Source organism: Trichosurus vulpecula, chromosome 4 (assembly GCF_011100635.1).
Source record: "Trichosurus vulpecula isolate mTriVul1 chromosome 4, mTriVul1.pri, whole genome shotgun sequence".
NCBI classification, from domain to species: domain Eukaryota; kingdom Metazoa; phylum Chordata; class Mammalia; order Diprotodontia; family Phalangeridae; genus Trichosurus; species Trichosurus vulpecula.
In genome coordinates this window covers 109,088,912-109,110,191 of record NC_050576.1, presented here as the reverse complement: position 1 = coordinate 109,110,191, position 21,280 = coordinate 109,088,912, and the positions used below count along the sequence as shown (strand labels likewise).

The 21,280-nt window shown below is 38.1% G+C and overlaps 1 protein-coding gene across 1 annotated transcript; it reads left to right on the top strand.

The window, feature by feature from the left end:
* Nucleotides 1–11: 11 nt before the first annotated feature.
* Nucleotides 12–8,795, top strand: YOD1 (YOD1 deubiquitinase). The gene is given in 3 exon segments (XM_036754933.1): nt 12–119; nt 122–350; nt 2,059–8,795. Coding segments are annotated over 3 exon segments (1,044 nt in total). The 3' UTR covers nt 2,766–8,795.
* Nucleotides 8,796–21,280: the final 12,485 nt, after the last annotated feature.

The following is a 21,280-nucleotide window of genomic DNA, read 5'->3' as shown; positions in this document are numbered from 1 at the left end:
GACTTCTCGCGATGTTTATCCCGGCGAGGGGCGACCATTTTAGTTTCCATCCGCCGGCCGGTTGCCCCGGCGGCGGCGTCTCCCTCCGTCCGGCTGTGTCCCAGGCAGGCCCCGGGAGGTGTCCGGCGGGCGGGCGGACGCGATGTGGCGGCTCCGCTGCAAGGCCAAGAACGGCACCCACGTCCTGCAGGGCCTCTCGAGCCGGTCTCGCGTCCGGGAGCTCGAGGGCCAGATAGCCGCCGTCACCGGGATCGCCCCCGGCGGGCAGCGGATCCTCGTCGGCTACCCTCCTGAGTGCCTGGACCTCAGCAACGGGGAGACCGTGCTGGGGGACCTGCCCATCCAGTCAGGTAAGGACCCCCGAAGGGGAGGAGGAGGAGGAGAGGAGGGCCGGGGCTCGGAGTCCAGGCCCTGGCAGGAGCGCTCCCGCGGGCGGGCAGGGGCGCGGGGACACTCCAGCCGCAGGCCCCAGCCCAGGACCCTCGCCCAGGACTCGCGGCTGCCCCTAGTGCGGTCCTGGGAGCCGGGGCCTGGGATGCTCGTGGCCTGTTTGGCAGGTGAGAAAACTGAGGGCCGAGCCGGGTGCCCCGAGGGCGCCGGGGCAGAGCTGACCCTCCCCTCCGGTGTGCCCACCTGAACGGTGGGGCCGCTGGATCGCAGCTCATTCATTCTCTCTCCTTCCCCAGAATGTTGCGGGTGTGAGGAGCTTTCTCCTGCTCCCTTTTCCTTCGCTGAGCATCTTTTCGTGGACCAGGTCCCACAGTTCTCCCTCCCTTTGCCAGCTTGTGACACCCCCAACCCCCGAAAAGGGGAGAAGGAGATGAGGGGGGAGGAGAGGGCTGGGGGGAGAGACCGTGCTCTGCTCTGCCCCAAATCTCCAAGTTTAAGTCATTTTCTATATCCATACGTATAGGTACTAGGTTATTTTAAGTTTAGTTTTAACACAATAACTTTTTAAGCCCCTCTTAATAGCCTTCTTCCGCTCCAACCTGTAGCAATCATCTCTGTTGACACCTAAAACTTGAAGAGCAACTTCTCTAATTAGCACCTTATCGCTGTGGTGTCAAAAACTCCAGAAACGTAAACATAGTAGTCGATTGCTTGCTTGTCAGCACACCCCCTAGTGGCCTACATTAAGAATTTTAAATTTAATTTAAATTTTTGCTTCTCTGGTTTGGTTTTAATAAGTTGTAGAATAACAGATTCTGAGTTAGAAGGGACTTTAGATGCTTCCTACTCTGATGTCTCATCAGGAGGTGACCCGGGATTCTTAAAAGGTCTGCCAGCAAAGTACCATTTCTGACAGGTTTTGCCAGCCTAGGAAGGCTTTGAGTATTCCCCCAGGAATAGCCTAACTTGCTGTAGTAGTTGTGAGGACCAGCCTGGCTGAATTCAGAGAAGCTTATTACCAGGTTGGCTTCAGGCTGACAAATTTTTTGGTTTCAGCAACTCTTAGAATATCTCTTAAATTTCAGAGGAGTTGTAATCTGCATCCATTGAGTGAATACCCACGAAGATTTATATAACACTGTGTGCCGGGCTCTTTGTTAAGTGCTTTACAGTTTTATGTCATTTGATCCTCACAACAGCCCCCCTAGGAGGTAGAATGCTATTGTTATCCCCATTTTACAGATGAAGAAACCGAGCCAAACAGGTTAACTGACTTGCCCCAGGGTCACACAGCTAGTAGGTGACTGGATTTGAACTCAGGTTTTCTTAACTCTACCCCAGATGCTTTGCTGCCTGGTTGCCTCACGCACTGATGAAGTTGTAGATCCTGTCACAAATGTTTGCTCTGGATCCTTTCTCATATAATCCATAAATGGCGTCGAGGTTCAGCTAGATTCCCCTGGTTAAGTTGGGAGGCAATATGAATTAAAACAAAATAGCAGTAACCTAAGGAAGATACAGAAAGGAATGAATGCTTATTGGTCACTTTTACAAAGTTGTTTTATCCATAACATAGTTTAATTCCTTTTTTAATTTACAGACTGGCTAGTCAGCCGTATTTCATCTAAACATTCCTTTGCAGTTCTGGATGTGCTTTATTTTTAACAGGTGATACCCTGATCATTGAAGAGGACAAAACCAAGCATAAGACTTCATCTTCTGCACTTTCAAAACATGGTGCTCATACTTCATTCAGGGAAGTTTTGCCTGTGCTTACCAGAACAGTGGTCCCAGCAGATAACTCCTGCCTTTTCACCAGTGTGTACTATGTAGTAGAAGGGGGAGTTTTGGATCCAGCTTGTGCCCCTGAGATGCGAAATCTCATAGCAGAGATAGTAGCAAGTGATCCAGAATTCTACTGTGAGGCATTATTGGGAAAAACAAATCAAGAGTACTGTGACTGGATTAGAAGGGACGACACTTGGGGAGGAGCTATTGAGATATCCATTTTGTCAAAGTTTTATCAGTGCGAAATTTGTGTAGTGGACACTCAGACAGTCAGAATCGACCGCTTTGGGGAAGACGCTGGTTACCCCAAAAGGGTACTACTAATTTATGATGGCATCCACTATGATCCACTTCAGCGAAACTTCCCTGACCCAGACAGCCCTCCTTTGACCATCTTTTCCTCCAATGATGACATTGTTCTTGCGCAAGCATTGGAACTGGCAGATGAAGCTAGAAGAAAGAGGCAGTTTACTGATGTAAACCGATTCACCCTGAGATGCATGGTGTGCCAAAAGGGGTTAACTGGACAAGCAGAAGCAAGGGAACATGCCAAGGAGACGGGCCATACCAACTTTGGAGAGGTGTGATCTATGCAGGAGGAAGCATTGTCTACTACCTCACTCATCCAGAAGGCTCTGGGTTTTCCAATAAGCTCTCTGTAAACCTAAAAGACAAAAGGACATAATGCTTGAAACACCCTTTTTACTTAAGACAATGAAGACACTAGGATTCCTTGTTAAGATTAAAATTAGTGTGCAAGTTTACAGATCTGTGTCTACAGTGGTGATACATGCTCTCTTCCTGCCAGGTGTGACAGTGAGTGATGCCCTGACACTAGCCTGAAGAGAGTTATTCCTACAAGCTAGCACTGAGCAGCATTAACTGATGGAAGAGTACACCTGGCACATTTGGGGGTAATATGGAAGGCTTCATGTGATACCACTGCATATACACACAACAGTATCTAGAGCAGCTTAGACCTTTGAATAACACGGAGTTTGAAAACAAAACTCATTTCTAAATTATGACTCCCACTGAGGAGCAATTTCTTGAATGACGTGCAGGGTGGTCAACCTGATTTTATGCTGAAAGTTGGTAGACTTTTCATGCAAGTACTTTGCAAGGTATAAATACATTACATAAGCTGTTTCTACAGGGATGGTAACTACTTCCTGTGAGTATTAACTCAGAAATTGAATCTGACAGTGCCCTGTTTAAGATTTATAGTATATAGAAGTAGAATGTAAAGGATAAGGTGCCTAATTTCATAACTATGGTGAAGGAGCTGACTGCAGCTTTAAAAGACCAGTATGCTTGTTTTAACTTAGTTTTTATTAGCTAATAACTTATTGGATAAGATTTTAAAATTAAGCATAGCTTTAAAAAAACCCAGTTTTAATTGAAGTTCCTTGAAATTTGAGTACTCAAACTTTGCAAGAGTTGTTTGTTTTGGTTTTTTTTTATCTTGTGCGTGTTTAATTTCTCGTTTTTTTATTTATACTATCTCTATCTTTTGAATTTTTTTTAAGCTGAAGTGACCTGGTAAGGTTTGGATTTTTATTGTAATGGCTATTCCTCATTTAAGTAGTATTTGTTTTCTCGTTAAACAGACCGGCCTACAAATGTTGAATTATTGCTAGCCTTATCACCACTGAAAAACAATGCCCTTAAGCCAGGTCTAATTTCAGCAGACTAGCATTTTAAAATTTCCATCTTATTTCTCATTTTGCCTTTGGAACAATTTTGAGGTACTTAGAGTGATGGTGACTAGGTTGTTTTGGAGGGGAAAAGTAGGCTGTTGTTTCTGAAATATAGAAACATTACCAAATCCTTGTCTTACTGAGCTGTCTCAGAGTTTTCCTTGTTCTTCACATTAGTTGTGTGCCCTTTTGCTTGTTGGACTAAATCAACTAGGCACCCTCTCAGAAACTCAGCTTTGATAAAGATCTCCTAGGTAAAGTTGTCTACTACCTCTTTCATAATTCTACTTATGATCAGGGATGTTAAATCAAAACGAATATAACAGTGTACAACCTCGTGAGGTTTAATGTTTTTGAAATTCTTGTAATAATAATCTTGATCTGTCTGGGTGTAGTTAAGGGTCTGGCAAACTAATTGCATATTTTAACTGAAAGCACTTAAATGTCTCCTTAAGCACATTTTTTGGGTTGATATTTTGAATTAGAGAATTACTTTTTGAGTTCTTAGGGTGAAAGTTTAAGATTGACATTGAAAACAATTCAGCAACCAGTTATTAAGCATCTATTATGTGCAAGACACTGTGTTAGGTACCCCTGTCCCAATAATGCTTAAATTTTAGTGGAAAATTTAGGAAAAGTTGACTTTATTTGAGGAATAATTAACAAAATGTGCTTGAATACTTTTAAAAATTGAGTACCTTTTGTTTGTATAGCTCTTTCAAGGTATAAGTTGCTCTTAAGATTAGTAAAAGTCTTAAAAGTGTTCTTTTTTTTCTATTTTACTGAGCCTTAACAACAAAAACAGCACTTGTGAATTATGTCATAGTCCATACAACTGAAAATGGTGTGAAACCTCCATCTATTTGTCTTCTGGCTTGTGTTGTTGTTGATTATTTGTGAATTCATCTTAGTTCTCTAAGAAACCTAATTAGAGTAATAAATGTTGTAACCAAGCAATTTAGAATTGTATCATCAGCATTCATTTTTAGATTAAGGCTTCTTATACAACCATGCATCACTTTTCTGTCAGAAAACTTATTTTTTACTTTCTGATGATGACAGATGTCAGGCCTAAAGCATTTGCCTCCAGACCTTTTAGATTTAGACTGAGACAAGTTGATGTTTTCTGCCTTAGTTTAAATTCTGATCACTCTGAATTTTGATCCTGTGTTGTACGGACAATAGATTATTTTAACAAAATGGAAAGCAAAAGAACTCTTTGCTGATATTGCACAGATATTAAATTCAAGGGATTTTGTTTACATGTTAAGTTATTACTTTTTTCATACCATATGTCAAATATTTATTCAGGGAACTTTGTTTTCATATTTTAAACTTTTAAATCTTCTGTTTAGGCTATCTAATCATATAAATTGGGAACTGATAACTGAGAATTGTTAGGATTTTCATTGGTAATCATTTGCCAAAATTTAACACTATTGTGACTTAAGTGGCATCGTATACCTAGAAAATTCATGATGAAGTACTATTCCAACTTCATTCCACTTCTGTTAGTATGAATTTAAGTCCCTAAATTTTTGTTCTAAAATCAAGCTTGTAAGTTATTTTAAATTTAAGATTTTGTGAGTGTGCTGATACTTGACTAAATTGACCTCTTAGTCTGAATAAACTTGAGTGTTGTAAAACCTTGAAAATCTTCTGATTTAGCTACTTCAAAGGAATTTAGAAGAAACTATGTTCTGTTCTGTTTGCACTTGGACTCAGTAGGGATTGTCCCATTCACTCAATTTCCATATTGAATTGGAAGACCTTTAGCTTTAGAAGCTAGGTGGGAATAACTACTCTCATTTACTTTGCTTTTGAATTCAGTGATTAGCTACAGTGCTGCCTACATGGAATAATTATCACTGATATTAATCTTTCATTCTCACAATTTTGTGATCTATTATCTAAAGATAATAACTAGTAATAGCTCCTGTTAGGTATAGATAATAACTAGTAATAACCCTTGTTAGGTAATAGTTGATTACTTGAGAACTTGATTTTTCCACCCTTAGCTCTTGATTTGAATTTTCTTCCTCACTGAAAAATTGGAGTTATTGGAAGGATAGTATTGAAATGCCAGCTAATGCTGCCTTGATTTAGAATTTTCTTTTCAGTGATTCCAGCTTGGCAGCTCTAGTGAATGTTGGTATAGTTATATATTTCTTTATTTTATGGGGGCTCAAATCCCAGCAATAGGCAGTCACTCTGCCCCGTTTCTAGGGAGTAAGTGACGTTACTTTCTCTCAAAGGATCATAGAGATCATAGAATTTAATGTTCAAAGGGAATCTTAGAGATCATCTAGTCCCTCATTTTACAGATGAGAGTTAAAGGGTATTTTCCAAGGTCACAAGTGATAGTTGGATTCAAACCCAAATCATAATTCCAAATTCACTGTTCTTTCCACTACAATCTAGCTGTCTCACTTTGTATGCCTTCAATATTTCCATGTATACCTCACTGTGCTGACTGTCCTCCATGTTTTATAGAGCCTGTAATATGGGTATTTGACAAGTTCACCTGGCTAGCATGTTTATTTCAAAGTTTTCATGAAATTTATTGCATGCCTGCACTAAACCTTTTTTTAAAAAAAAAAAATCCTTCTAATTAATTATAATGGGAAAGGTACAGGTTGAAGTGAGATGAGAAAAATTTTTAAACTATAATCATGTGGCCTTCATGAACAGTTTTCATATATTGAGAATCACACCTGGTAATTATTTGCAGCACTTTAAAACTTGTGAAACAAAGTTTACGTGTTATATAGCACCCTCCAAGATGCTTATTAAAACCAATAAATGTATGTGTTGAGCTGCCAGTAATCAGCTCTTTTCTTCTGCCACTATGCATTGTATTTCAGTAATACAACATTCTATTATTGTGTTAACATTCCATTTCAGTAGCTATTAGGAGCATGCTGTTCTCTTAGCATTCAAAATGTTTCTTAATACACTACTATAATGTGATTGTTCATGTATCTTTTTACAATACAGTATTCAAGTTTATTCTTACAGTGCAGACAGCTGAGGGAACTGTTCTGAAAAGAATAGATTATTAAAATCTTTATTCTTTTTTAAAGCTAAGTAAAAAAAAGGTCTTTTGTAGGAGGGGGCTGGGAGGGATTCAGAAATTAATGGACTTGAAAGTTCCATTTTATTTATAGACACTGTGTCTTTTAATACCTATAAATAAAAGTGAAACAAACATTCATTTGAATAAGCTATGAAATCCTGACTAAGGTTTTGAATAAATTTGGGAATTGAAGTTAATTTAAAGATAGGGGACAGGATATGCTGAATCATCTATTTAATTGCTGCAAATAGTACTTTGGCAATAATTTTTAAGCATCCAGTTTACAAAGCATGCAGAATTTTTGATTGTGAAGGGGATTGGGGGAGGTGGGTAGAGTTGTCCGGATTTTTTTTGGTCTACACTTTTGATTTCATCACTGTAAGGAATTGCCTTTCTTTACCAATCAGTCTATAATTTATAGTCTTAAAGCATTGCCTGGGAGCACTTAGGAATTTTAACGACTTGTCCAAGGTCACACAGTGAATATATGTCAGGAAAGAATTAAACTCAGGTCCTCCTGACTCAGAGGACTGCTCTCTATCTTTTACACACCAATTTTAGTATGTTAAATGATAGATAACGCATTTGTTGAAAAAGTTTTTCCCCTCTTGATAAATGAAATCAAACTATTTTTGTTTACCAAATCATCAGCATTTAATTTGAAAACATTTCATTGATTGTAATTTTGCATGGGTGCTAATTAAGGTCTTCAGTGAGTGTGAGTTTAAAGGTTAGCTTATTCTTAAAAGGGGGTCAGTGAAGGAAGAAGTATGATTGCTACCAAAACAAAAGAGAATTTGGTCTGGATGGATGAATTCGTAATACTTGTTGAATAATGCTTTTCAGATGAGTATTTCAGGCCATCAGGAGAGCAATAATTTTTGTGTTGTACCACCCATCTCTCTCAGTGGTTAGTTGCTGAGTAAGGTCCATATGTGGAAAAATTTCCAATTAAAGCATAAAGTTACATCTAAGTGTTTATTGTGATGCCTTTTTATATTTCTGCCCTTTTTTAAAAGGCAAAATCATACCAAGTGTAGGTTAAGGAGTGGTGAAGACATATAGTTGAGTGGTAGGAATAATAGACTATAGCTTCCAATACCAAGTTAAATTTAAGGAAATCTTAGGACATAGGATTTCTATTAATGTTATATGAAAACTTTATAATGGGTACAACATACATATTTTGAGCTCCATAAAGGTCCAGGTAGCCTAATTCTTGTTAATTTTCCAATTTACCTCTGTGCCATATACTATATTGCAGGAAATTCCATATACTTAGCAAAATAATGATGGCTTTGGAGGAAAGGGAGGAGTAATTTTTCTAGTAACTTAATTCAGCCTTGGCTCTTGTTAGGAAATATACTTAGGAAATAGTATTTACCAAAAAAATTGTAGTGAAGTATGTAAACTTCCTGTTTTATAGTTTTCAGATTAGAGCAGGTAGAAGTGCAGGTTTAGGAAACAATGAATGGAATTGGTTAGGAAAAACTGCCTCATGTCACTGCTTTAGAACATGACTTAAAAGAGCAGTAGAAAAATTTAAGCCAGGAGTCAATTTTCTATGCTTTCACTTTCTTAGATTAAAAGTGTTTTCCTTTGGAAGATTGATAATTTTGCCTGTTGTTTTAACTTGGCTAATTCAGGTTGTTTTCCCCACAAAGATCTTTAATATGCTGCTACCAGGAAAATGTCTTGTATCATCATATAACTTTTATGTAACTTTGGTGTTGCCAAGATGCTTTGATTTTATTTATAAAGTTGTATGATTTTAAATAACTGAAAGCTGTATGTATGTATGTAGTGACTTGTTATGAAAGAATAAATTAAAACAATCTGAATTGGAGTGTTTGTCAATGAATTTTTTTTTTTTTTGCTGCCAGTCAGCTACTGCACCCAAACTCAACAATCTTTTTGTTTTTATCAAAAGTCAATAAATAGACCACAGCTTTGACCTATGAACTGTATTCTACCAAAATTTACTTGCCAGGTTGAATCTTAATGACTATTTTCCTGAATTTTTTCTCTTTTATTTAACACTAGATGGCATTTGACACTTCCAGTCATTTTTAATGTCTTGTCATCTTCTGAAAGTGACCATGGAGGGGTGGGAGACTGAGTCCTTGTTTCAAGGTCTAATGTGTCATGAAAGCATAGGGACAAGAATCAGTCTGAAGATAAAAACATTTGGTTGTTGCATGGGCCAATTAGTTTTATACTGATTCTGAACATTAGACTTTGCAAGACAGATAATACTAGCACACAGGATGGCTGCTAGCACAGGTTCACTCGATCTGGTCAGACAGGAAGACAGCTTCAGAGGGATTAATCTTACTTTATTCTAGTCTAGTCTTCTCACAAGGGTTGCTGATAATGGGAGCACCAACTCCTACAGCATTCCGTAATCATCCTTCTTGTAGGGGCGCGAAGGTGGGGCACCTACCCTACATCTCAGTGGGGTCAATTGAGACAGGCACAACTTCTGCACTCCCCTAAAGCCTCAATGGGGCCCAGTTGAGGCAAACACAAATTACTCCCAAATCTTGATGGGGGCCACTCAAGGCACACACAGCATTCTAGCTTGGGCATTCAATCCCAAAGGTTCCCCACTCCTTGACCAGTGTCCACTTGCTTTATAGGGTAACAGACAAAGAAGGCATATTGCTAGCAATAGCCTCATGAGTTTACATTACCTCACTGTTATATCCACTGCGCAGTCGTAGTAGATATTTACAACTTAAGTCCAAATGTTTATATTCTTTATCATTATATAATGCTGCACAAGCATGGTAGAGATGTTTTGAACCATGAGCCTGGGAAATAGAGGTTGTTATGGCCATGGAGCCTGGGAAACTGAATTCGAAGAAAGAATAAGAAAAATCCACCGTACACACTAAAATCCACCTTCCTTAACAGACATATTAGATTTAACTGTCAGCTTGGGGAATGCTATTTATTTGGAATTCAACTGTTATTTATCAGGAACTGGCCCCCTTAGTGATTCTCATATTTGCACGTGGTGGAGTAATCCACCTCTCCCTAAACTGAAAAATTATCTTAAGGATAGGGGATAGGACATAGACCTGTGATTCTCATAGCAATGTAGACAAATAGAATTGGTGGAAACCTTAAGAAAAAACATTCAATCTTTGGAATTTGTAATAATGAAGGAGAGGAAAGCCTAGAGATAGTCTGAAATATACCCTAGGTTTTGGGATACTGTGCTTCAAAGAGTTCAGAGCAAATATAAGTAGGATTCCAGGTACTAAAATCCTTTAGGTGAATCTAGCCCAGGAGGAATGAAAAGCTCTCATCAGTGAAATTCTAAAGATATAAAAGGAAACAATTTTGATGAGAACGAATAGAGGTGACCACCCAATAGATTCACATGTAAACTTTTGGATGCAAAAAGAATTCCCCAACTTTTATTTTGAAAAGACATGGATAGATAATGTAAGCAAAGAGCCAACAGGATGTTTACAGAAACATGACACAGCCAATATAGTGAGTGTCAAGAATGCCATAGCTCAGAATAAGCTGAGGTTAGCAATGAATGAAAAAAGCTAATGTGATTTTAGGCTATGTTATATAAGAGCATTGGCATCCAAAACTAGGAATGTAATAGCATTGCTATATCCTACCCTGGTCAGACTATGTCTAGACTAGAATATTGTATTTCATTTGGGGCCACATTTGTAAAACTGGAGAGGATTCAGAGTACAGTGACCATGATAGTGAGGACACTGGAAAAGATTTTTTTCAAGAAACAGGAAATATGAAACCTGGAGAAGAAAATAATTCAGTGCAACATTTTATGTATCTTTGAGCATTTAAATGTCCATTATATAGAAGAGGTTAGATTTATTTTTCCAGATCTCAGAGAGCAAAATTAAAAGTAACTAATGGGCATTGAAGAGAGGCAGATTTTGGCTTGATATAAGCAAAAATTTCTTAACATAGCTATATTGAATGAAACTCCTGCCTCAGAAGTTAATAGGTTCCCTTTTACTGCAGTTCTTCTGAAGAAGACTAGATGACCCTTTGTTGGCCATGTTGTAGAGGGGATTCTTCTTCAGGTACAGGTTATATCAGATGATCTCTGAGGTCTCTTTGAACCTGGAGATTTCTACTTCTACTCCATGGCAAATAGCAGCTTTCCCTAACCTCCTGTGTTGCTTCTCCTTTCAGGTATGACCTTACTTTCTGCCACTAACCTGTGAGACCCTGGATAAGTAATTCTACTTTCCTGAATCGCATTTTTTGCATTTTTAAAATGAAGGTGCTTGGTTAAATGATATTTGAAGTCCTTTCTGGCCCTTTCACCCCATAATTGCTTTGTCCGGTCCAGTCTGGGAGGAGAGATAGCAGATTTGTTCTTTAAGAAAACAAAAGATGAATGGACATTTTATCCAAACCTAAAGAAAGGTTGGGACATTTCATAAACATCCACTGAGACATAGGTTTTTTAAAAAATCATTCCAAGTTAATTGATGATTTGAGTAAAAGAAGCATTAAGAATTTCGGGAATTTCTTATCAAATGGACTACGGCAATTTATCCAATAAATCATTCCTTATGACTAATATGATTTATTCAAGGATGGTTGTTAAACCTTATGAAAACAATTATTGTTAAAAACAAAAACATCCAAATCTATCATCATCTCAATACATGAAGAAAAAGTCTTTGAGAAGATACAGCAGTTGGGATCTTTTTAGCACCACAAAAGGTATCTAAAATCAAAACTAAGCACCATATTTCAGATGGGGATAAGCTTAGAAGCTTTTCCAATAAACATAGGAGTAAGTCAACAGTGCCAACCCTCTCTGCTAGTATTTTACATAATTCTAGAAATGCTAACAATAGCAGTAAAACAAAAGAAGGATGTTAAAAGTATAAAGACAGGCAAAGAGGAGACAAAACTATTCTTTGAGGACTTGATGGCTTATTTAGAAAATCCTAGAGAATTAGCCAAAAAAAAAAAGACGATAATAGCTTCGGCAAACCCGAAGACTACAAAGTAAACCCGCAAAATCAACATATCTCTATAATAACAGCAAAAGCCAAAAGGAAATAATATAAAAGGAAATTCCAATCAAGATAACTACAAAGTGCACAAAATATTTGGGAATCGGTCAATCAAAATACATTCAACACTTACATAGATTATAAAATAATCCCTAAAGAAACAATTTGTTATTGATTGGTTGTTTCTGACCCTTCGTGGCCTATTTGGGGTTTTCTTGGCAAAGATACTCGAGTGGCTTCCCATTACCTTCTCTAGCTCAATTTACAGATGAAGAACTGAGGCAAACAGGGGTTAAGTGACTTGCTCGGGGTCCCACAGCTAGTAAGTGTCTAAGGCCGGATTTGAACTCAGGAAGATGAGTTTTCTTGACTCCAGGCCACTGAGCCACTTAGCTGCCCCTAAAGAAGCAAAGAACCACTTAAACAGTTGGAAGAATATTCAAAGCCCATGTCAGGCCCATGCCAATATAATAAAAATGACTGCTATCCAAGTTATAGTTTTATGTGATGCCCATCAAAGTACCACAGGGATACTTTATAGAACTTGTTAAAATCATAACAAAGTTCATTTTGAAAAAAACAAACAAACCTAGAATATCAAAAGAAATCATTTTTAAAAGTAGCAATGAAAGGTGAGCAGCATTTCCAGATCACAAACCATATTATAAAGCACCAATCATCAAAACTACTTGGTACTGATTTAAAAAAAATAGAAAAGTTGATAAATAATAGAAGAGACTATCAGATAAAGGAGAAGGAGGAATAATGGAATTCAATAACCCAGTATTCAAGAAAGTTGAAAACATAAATTATTTAGGAAGGTGCTCCCTATTTGATAAGGATTGCTGGGAAAACTGTAAAGTGGTCTAGAAGAAATTACACTTAGGCCAACACTATACCATATTCCATAATAAATTCAAAATGAATATATGACTGAATAGTAAATATCATACCATAAAAAATTAAGAGAGAAACAGACTATGTACCTTTTTCAGCTACAAGTAGGAAATGAATTTTTAGTTTTATTTTTTGTAAGTTTTTTAGTTTATTTTAAATTTAAATACAAATAAAAGAAAAAACACATTGCCATGTACACAGTAGAACATAACAGAGGATTCAATATAAAACAATAAATTTCCATTTCATGAAAACCCATATAATAAATGTTACACATCGTTTTCAAAGCTGTCCAGCTTTTCTTTGCTTCCTTATAAGTTTTGTTTTCTGCTGTGTACTTTTTACTTTATATTTCCTCCTTCATTCCCCCTCCTCCCAAAGGAGGCTACAATTAAAGTGTGGATATAGATGTAGATATAAATATAGATAGATATGAATATTTGTAAACATACATATATATGTATAAATATATACTCATACACATATGTGTAAATTCGTACTATCTTTATTTTCACTTATCTGTTTCTCTGAAACAGATGTCCGCGTCTTTCCATGTTTTTCTAAACCAACCAGCTCATCATTTCCTACACCACAGCAATATTCCAACCCAATCACATTCTGGGAGATTGTCTGTGAAAGTTCTTTCCCCCAATTTCCTGCCTTCCTTCAATTCTTAGCTGCTTAGGTTTTATTTATACAAGAAATTTTTAATTTAAAATAATCAAAATTATCCATTTTACACTTCAACAATGCAGTCACCTTATAATATGGTTTAAGGTCTGATACTACTGAATCTGGCTCCTTTATCTCTTTTTTCCCCTGGTTTCTTTGAAGTTCCCAACCTTTTGTTCTTCCAAATGAACTTTGTTATTATTTTTTCCTAACTCAGTAAGATAAGTTTAAAGTAATTTAATTGGGATGGCATTACATAAATAGATTGGTTAAGGAAAATTGTCGTGGGAAATGAATTCTTTAAAAAAATTTGCAAATTAATTTTTTCAATTAAACATTCATTTTTTTCTTCTTTTCACCTTCCCTCTTCCCCTTGGGAAAAAAAAAACAAACAAAACACAAGAACAAAATCCTTGTAATGAATATGCATAGTCAAGGAAAGCAAATTATCATATTGGCCATGTCCAAAAATACATATTTCATTCTAAATCTTGAATCCATCTCTTTTCTGTCAGAAGATGGGTAGCATCTTTCATCACTGATCCGCTGAAACACAGGTGATCATTTCATCGATCAGAGAGTTCTTAAGTCTTCCAAAATTGTTTGCTTTAATAATGTTGTGACAGTATAAAACATTCTCCTGGTTGAGCTAATTTCATAAGTTCATACAAGTCTCCCAGGTTTTTCTGAAACCATCCCCTTTGTTGTTTCTTATACTCAACAGTATTTCATTACATTCCTCTACCATAATTCATTAAGCCATTCTCCAAACAATAGGCACCCCCTTGTTTTCTAGTTCTTTGCAATGACCAAAAAAAGCTGCTATAAACACTTTTTTGAACATGTAGAACCTTTCCTCATTCTTTGAGCTCTTTTACGATAAAGGCCTAATAGTGGTGGTATAGCTGGGCCAAAGAATATGGTTTAAAAACTTTGGGGGCACCATTCCAAATTGCTTTCCAGAATTGCTTAAATCAATTCATAGCTCCACTCACAGTGCATTCGTGTGCCTTTTCCTTCAACTCTTCCAACATTTGCTATTTTTCCTTTTTGTAAACTTTGCCAATCTGATGAGTGTGGGGTATAGGAGATAATTTTTTTTAGCCAAATAACAGGTAAGAGCAATTACAAAAGGTATAATAGATCATTTTGATTGCATTTAATCAAAAGGCATTTGCACAAACAAAATTAAGATGGGGAGGATAAAAGAGGAAGTAGCCAACTGAGGAAAAAAATCTTTGTATCATATTTCTCAGATAAAGATTTAATATCCAAGTTATATTGACAACTAGCAGAAATATATTAGGCCAAAAGCTATTCCCCAGTAAATAAATGGCAAGAGCATATGAGCATATGGTTCTTGCATACTACTAACAACTATATAAAAATTACTCATCACTATTTTTAAAATTTATTTTTTTAATTTACAACATTCAGTTCCTCAAGTTTTTGAGTTTCAAATTTTCTCCTCCTCTCTCTCCTCCCCCTTTTCCCCCCAAGACAGCATGCAATCTGATATAACTTCTACATATACCTTCACACTAAATATATTCAAATCACTATTAATAAGAACTTTTGACTATTTAGTTTTGCCTGCAGTGGACTGGACAGAGATTATGGAGGATCCAATCTTTACAACCATTTAAAACAAAACAAAATTGAGTTTTACTTGAAATATCTAGTTGACTCTACCTCACATTACAAAAACAAAGATTTATAAAAAGCCTTTGGATTTGGCTAGAAGTGATGATAGGTGATTTTAGTGAGAGTAGTTCTTAAAAGATGATTTCTAGGGCTCACTGTGAAGTGATTATCCTTAAACCTTTTTTTGGTATCAATATGGAAGTGACTCAAGAATCTCTAAGCTTTCACTGCCACCAGGAACCACTTGATTAATAACCCAGTTCAGAAGCCCCTTGCTGAGCAGACAAATAGAATTATAAATCACAGGATCAGAAATAAAGAGTTAGATGGGATAGTAAGAGGCCACCTAGACCAAAACATTCATTTTACAGATATGGAAACGGAGACTCTAGAGTGATTTATCCAAGGTCACATAGGTTCTAAACAGCAAAAAGATCCATACATCTATATCTGTCTGTATATATACATACACACATATACATATATAATTTGTGTATGTGTATGTATGTATACACACACACATATTTCCTCTCCTCCCCCCACCAAAGGGAACAAATCTAATGTCTCCTTTCCCATATTGAAAGCAATATAGCCATAAAAAAGAATTGTTATGTGGAAAGAGACATTCTAGAAGTTACAAGGAGACAAATTTCAGCTGAACAAAGAACTTTCTAATAAATAAAACTACCAGCCATGAAATAGACAATCTCTCTACCTGTGACTATAAGGACTCAAGTACAGGCTCAATGACATGTTAAGAATATTCTAGAACAGATTCCTGCCTTAATGAGAAGGCAGACTAGTTTTCTAAGATCTTTCCCAATATTATTTTATTATTTGAAATTGAACACGCATGATTTACTAATTTTATGACTAGTTGGACATGCTTCTATAGTTGCCAGACAACTATGTGCCTCACCTATGTGAGAGCCTTCTATGTAGGGATGTGTTCAGAAATTTTATGTCAATGTAGCCTCAACTACGCTGGCATTACATGGCCCATAAAAATATTATTGCTACAGATTTAGAGCTAGGAAGAACTTTAAAGGCCAGGTAGGCCAATGCTCTCATTTTACAGATGAGAAAATTGACTCTAAAGTCAGTGCCGTTTCTATCATACCATGCTTCCCTCCTACTACTGGAAGTGAGGGAAGAGGTTCTAACCAGAGTTCAAGTATGCTTAAAGGCCCAAATGTGTGGTTATGGCCCAGATTAATTGCTAAACAGAGAGTATTAGTTTTAATGCTTATCTTATATGTCACTGTAGCCTCCTCTTCCAAGGATACTGTAGCACTGTTGCCAGGTGAAATATGGAGTTTAAATTTATGCAATGAGGAAGATATAGTTTTTAAAAAAGAAAATACCTTGCCTCTAAAGTTGGAAGTGTCAAAGTAATTTGATGCTGTCAAAAATGTTAGCTGGATTGCTGAAGTGTTTCTATTTTGCAAAATAAAGGATACCTTATAAAGAAAGGAAACTTTTGCCTCAGACACCTGATACATGTACTAGCTGTGTGACCTTGGGCAAGTCACTTAACCCCAATTGCCCTGCCAAAAACCAAACCAAAACAAAACAAAACAAAAAAAGAAAGGCAACTTTTACAACTTTTGTGGCTAAAGCCAAAAGTGTTTCCTTTCTCGGTGTTTCGTGGGTCATTTATGAGATAGTTGGATTCTCTGATAAACTATAGAGATGTATGGGATGTTAATTGAGTGTGGGTAAGAGAGAGATATCTCCATGGTGTTTCTGAGGGAACATATGGCACTTTGGTTCAAGTTTTGGGTATGGTAAGAATTGAGCAATTTGCTCTTCTTATAGAGGAGAGGAAGGAACTTCTGAGCATTAGCCTCAAGTCAACATGTCAACAAGTCAATATTAATTAAGCACATACTAATTAATATAATATTATTAATATTAATTAAGCTTCATGCCAGAAGCTGTGCTAAGTGACAGAGATACAATGAAAGGCAAAAACAAAACCAGCACCTGTTGTCAAGGAACTCAGTCTAGTAGAGGAGACAATATGTAAAACAACTATGTACAAAGCAAACTATACACAAAATAAGTTGCAAGTAACCTCAAAGGGAAGGCATTTAGAAAAAGGACTGGGAGATGCTTCTTGTGGAAAAAAGGATTTTAGGTGAGACTTGAAGGAAGCCAGGGAAGTTAAGAGGCAGAGATGAGGAGGAAGAGTTCTAGTTATGGGGTTAACCAGTAAGAAGGGAGATATATAGGAGATGAAGTATTGCGTGTACTCCAAAAGAAACTAAAATTGTCATTTGATGAGTCACCAATGATGGGTCACCAAAAGGTAGATGGGAGTCATAGCAATGAAAAAGACAAGAGAGAGATATAGCCAGCTTTCTAAGTGCTCCAAGAAGAGTGGGATGACAGCCCTCAAATATGGACTGCATTTTCTGAAGCACTTTGTGAGTATGAATTTAGAGGACGGTGTTAGGGAGGTCTTAACCATCATCGAGTAGATCTCAGTACTATATACTGGAGATAAGGTGTAAGGGAACTAGTCCAGCAGATAAGCATGGGCTAAAAATATATTTAAGAGTAAGGAGTCATCGTATAGGAGTTAAAATACAAAAGTGTCCCCCACCTACAAAATTTTATCTTTCTCCAAAAGTATCAGCTATGGTACATCATTATTCTATCCCTCCTTCCCTCCGTCCCTTCTTCCTTCCTTCCTTCCTTCTTTTTTTCTTATATTTGGAAGGAAATAATAGTTCCTCCCTTGAGGAACATCATCTCAAGGGCCACCAGTATAGCATTCAAACTGCCTATCTATCATCTTTACTTCTCAAATCATGATCATCCTTTTCTGGTTATAAATTACAGTTAATGTGTTTCTGTGACACTTTTCACATATATAGCAATGCTGTAACATGCAGCAGCCTACTTATGTCAATTTTCTTTTTCCATTGTTTTTTCGTTGCTGTTGTTCAGTTGGGTCTGACTCTTCATGACCCCATTTGGGATTTTCTTGGCAAGGATAATAGAGTAGTTTGCCATTTTCTTCTCCAGTGGTGTATCAGGAGGGCAGAGTTTATAATCTCAAAGAGGATCATAAACATGTCTGAAACGTTCGGAACCGCCGGATATAAGAAACTCTCAAAGTAGAAGGCAGAAGAATCAAAACATTTATTTAGGCTCCACAGTAACCAACCCATGAACCAGCAACCCCATTTTGATATATTGATCAAAAGCTTCCAGGCCCAATAAGTACGCCTTGAAAGAGTAACCAGGAGGCTACAGAGAAGCATGATTGCGTAAAGCAAAATCATGTTTCCCCCTCTATGGTAATAAGATTACCCACTGGACTGAAGTCTTTGTTCAGCTTCCTCCCGTAGGTCAGCTCTGCTACTGGCAGCTCCTGCTTCAGCTGTGTCTGTGGCTGTGGCTGTAACTGACGTAACTGTCGTAACTGCCTCTGTAACTGCCTCTGGCTCCAACTGTCGCTGTAACTGTCGCTGTAATGGCCTGAAGTCTTTGTTCAGCTTTCTCCCGTAGGTTAGCTCTGCTACTGGCAGCTCCTGCTTCAGCTGTGTCTGTGGCTGTGGCTGTAACTGACGTAACTGTCGTAACTGCCTCTGTAACTGTCGTTGTAACTGTCGCTGGCTCCAACCGGAAAAGGAAGAGAGAGCTCTTCAAGCTGTCCTCTCCCCTCTTATAGGGTTTTTGACATCATCAAGCTCCGCCCGAATGACCAGGGCCGATTGGTTCTTGACTTGGCCCCTCCCCCTAGGGTAGAGGTTAACACCTCCCCTCAGCCAGCCCCATGACTCATCACACAGGAAGTTGTCTGCTTCCCGGCATGCTCCCCGGGCCTCCTGCCCCGGAAGAGCAAGCCACAGTGTCCAGAGGCTCAATGAGGTAAGCTGAGTCATTCAAAGAAAACAAAGGCCATTCTGGCTACACTCCACCCTTGTTATAGGATACATAATCTAATCAGCCATGTATCCTAGAACATACATTGTGATCCAATTACAAAGGAAACTAAAACATATCATTCATTATAAAGCAAAACATATCATTCAGTGACATTCCCAAATATTGGTTTACGATTCAAATGTGATCCACCCCTAGATCCCAGCAAAATAATCTCTTCAATCAATCATCCCCAAAATAATTATTAATAATTCAAATGTCCACCCCTAAATCCTTGTATCCATTACATAGGATCAATAATATCATAACAATAAAACAACACAGCAAGGATAACACAAAATAAGTAAACAGAACACTATCATCATTTCCACCCCCCCTTGAACGATTGGGGCTCAAAATCTTGGGGTGAGGGGTGAAGGTCTCATTTTCCATAGCTTCTTCATGCTGAAATTGGATGTAGAGATGGCCCTGCCCCCAAAAAGTCCCATTCCAGAGGTCATTTCTTTAACAAGCTGGCAGGAATTCCAAGAATGCTACATGCATAGGCAGTCACCGGAAAGTGCAGGGTGCTTAAGCCTGAAGGAAACAAAACTAGCAACAAGGTTAGCCAAAACAAAGGACAAAAAGAATAGACAAGTATGGACTATAATTCTTCAAATAAAATCATCTCAAGTTTGGTTGAGATTTTAGTTATGCAAAGATCCAACATCAGAGCCAAACTCAGGTGGGAAATGTTTCTTTTCAAAAGGAACATAATGAGGAAGCCAAGAGGATCCCATCCTAGACAGAGACTAGGATTGTCCTCCCAGCCTTTCCCCAAATGTACAAGTTTTCATCCGTTAATCACACAAGGTCACCTTCAGTCTGAGTGGCTTGTGGGCTTGCAGGAGCAGTTCTTATTTCCCTATTTCTCGTGTTATCAAGTCCTCTATACATTCTGTATAATTCATTGGTTGGAATTCCATCTATCATTTCAAAACCTACCCCTGCTCTCAATAAAGCAGTAAACATTTCTTTCCTTGTTACTCTCCTTTGGCACCAAGTTTGCTGGTTATTCACCCTTCTCTCTCGAGGAGATCTATCCCTTCCCCAGTCACCTAAGTCATATAACTGTAAAATCTTATTTATCACTGTTGTAAGACGGCTCCCTACTTCTCCAAGTAATAAATTCAAAATTAGTTGTTTATAAGCAGGGGGAGCTGTCCTAATTATTAAATTCCTATGAGGCAGTTCCATTGGATCATTGTAATATTTGTCTGAGGTTCCTATCATAATGGCAGTCTTCATTACCTCCTCCTTTAGTCTCATGATACAATCTCTAAGTGAATACCAGGGTCTGTGCTCAGTGGGCCACATAGAATCAGTAGCATATCTGTTATTGCATCCCACAGCGGCTAATGCCAACAGAGTAGTCCTGCTATCACCATCTCCTTGCTGATGATGTTCCCTAAAAGCTTGTTGAACTAGAGGATCATGGCTGATACCTATGAATCTCATGCAGTCTGTCCCATCTACTGATATTCCACCGGCCCCTTGATCACTGAGTCTTACCATCCAAGATATCAATGGTTCTCCTATTCTTTGGCTGAATCTACTCAAAATATCTGTGACCTCTTGCGGTGAGAAATCTTCCTGAATTTCCCTTGTAACTGAATCTTCACCTCGGGTTTCTGTCTTCCTCCTTTGTATGGGTCGAGCCCTTGTCTGATCATTTAACCATCTCCTATTCTCTGTGTGAGGCACATCCTGAACCCCAGTAGTGTTTTGTGCCTCAGCCCCTAACATTGTCTCATTCTCTCCCCACTCACTTCCTCTGCCACCATGGCTAGGACGAAGCAGGCAGTCAGGCTCTTTCTGGGCTGGGTTGAAATGCACTCTGGGCTTTTTTGGTCTCCTGTTGCTCTTAGCCACATTAATAGAAAAGTTCTCATTTGAGTCAGTTTGGTCTCCTGCTATCTGAGATTCCTCTTCTTCCTGTGGGGTAGGAGTGCCCCCATGTCTTTCACTTAATCTCAATCTTTCGTATACTAGCCGGTAGGCTGATAACACTATCCAGCTTTGCCTAGATAGTGATGCCCCTGACTGAATCCCAACTTCTCTTAAACACTTTTCCAAATCCCTAGGATCTCCTCTCCGTAGCCTTGGTTCCCAGTTTTCACAGGGTCCAGCTTTTTTAGCCAATTCTTTTG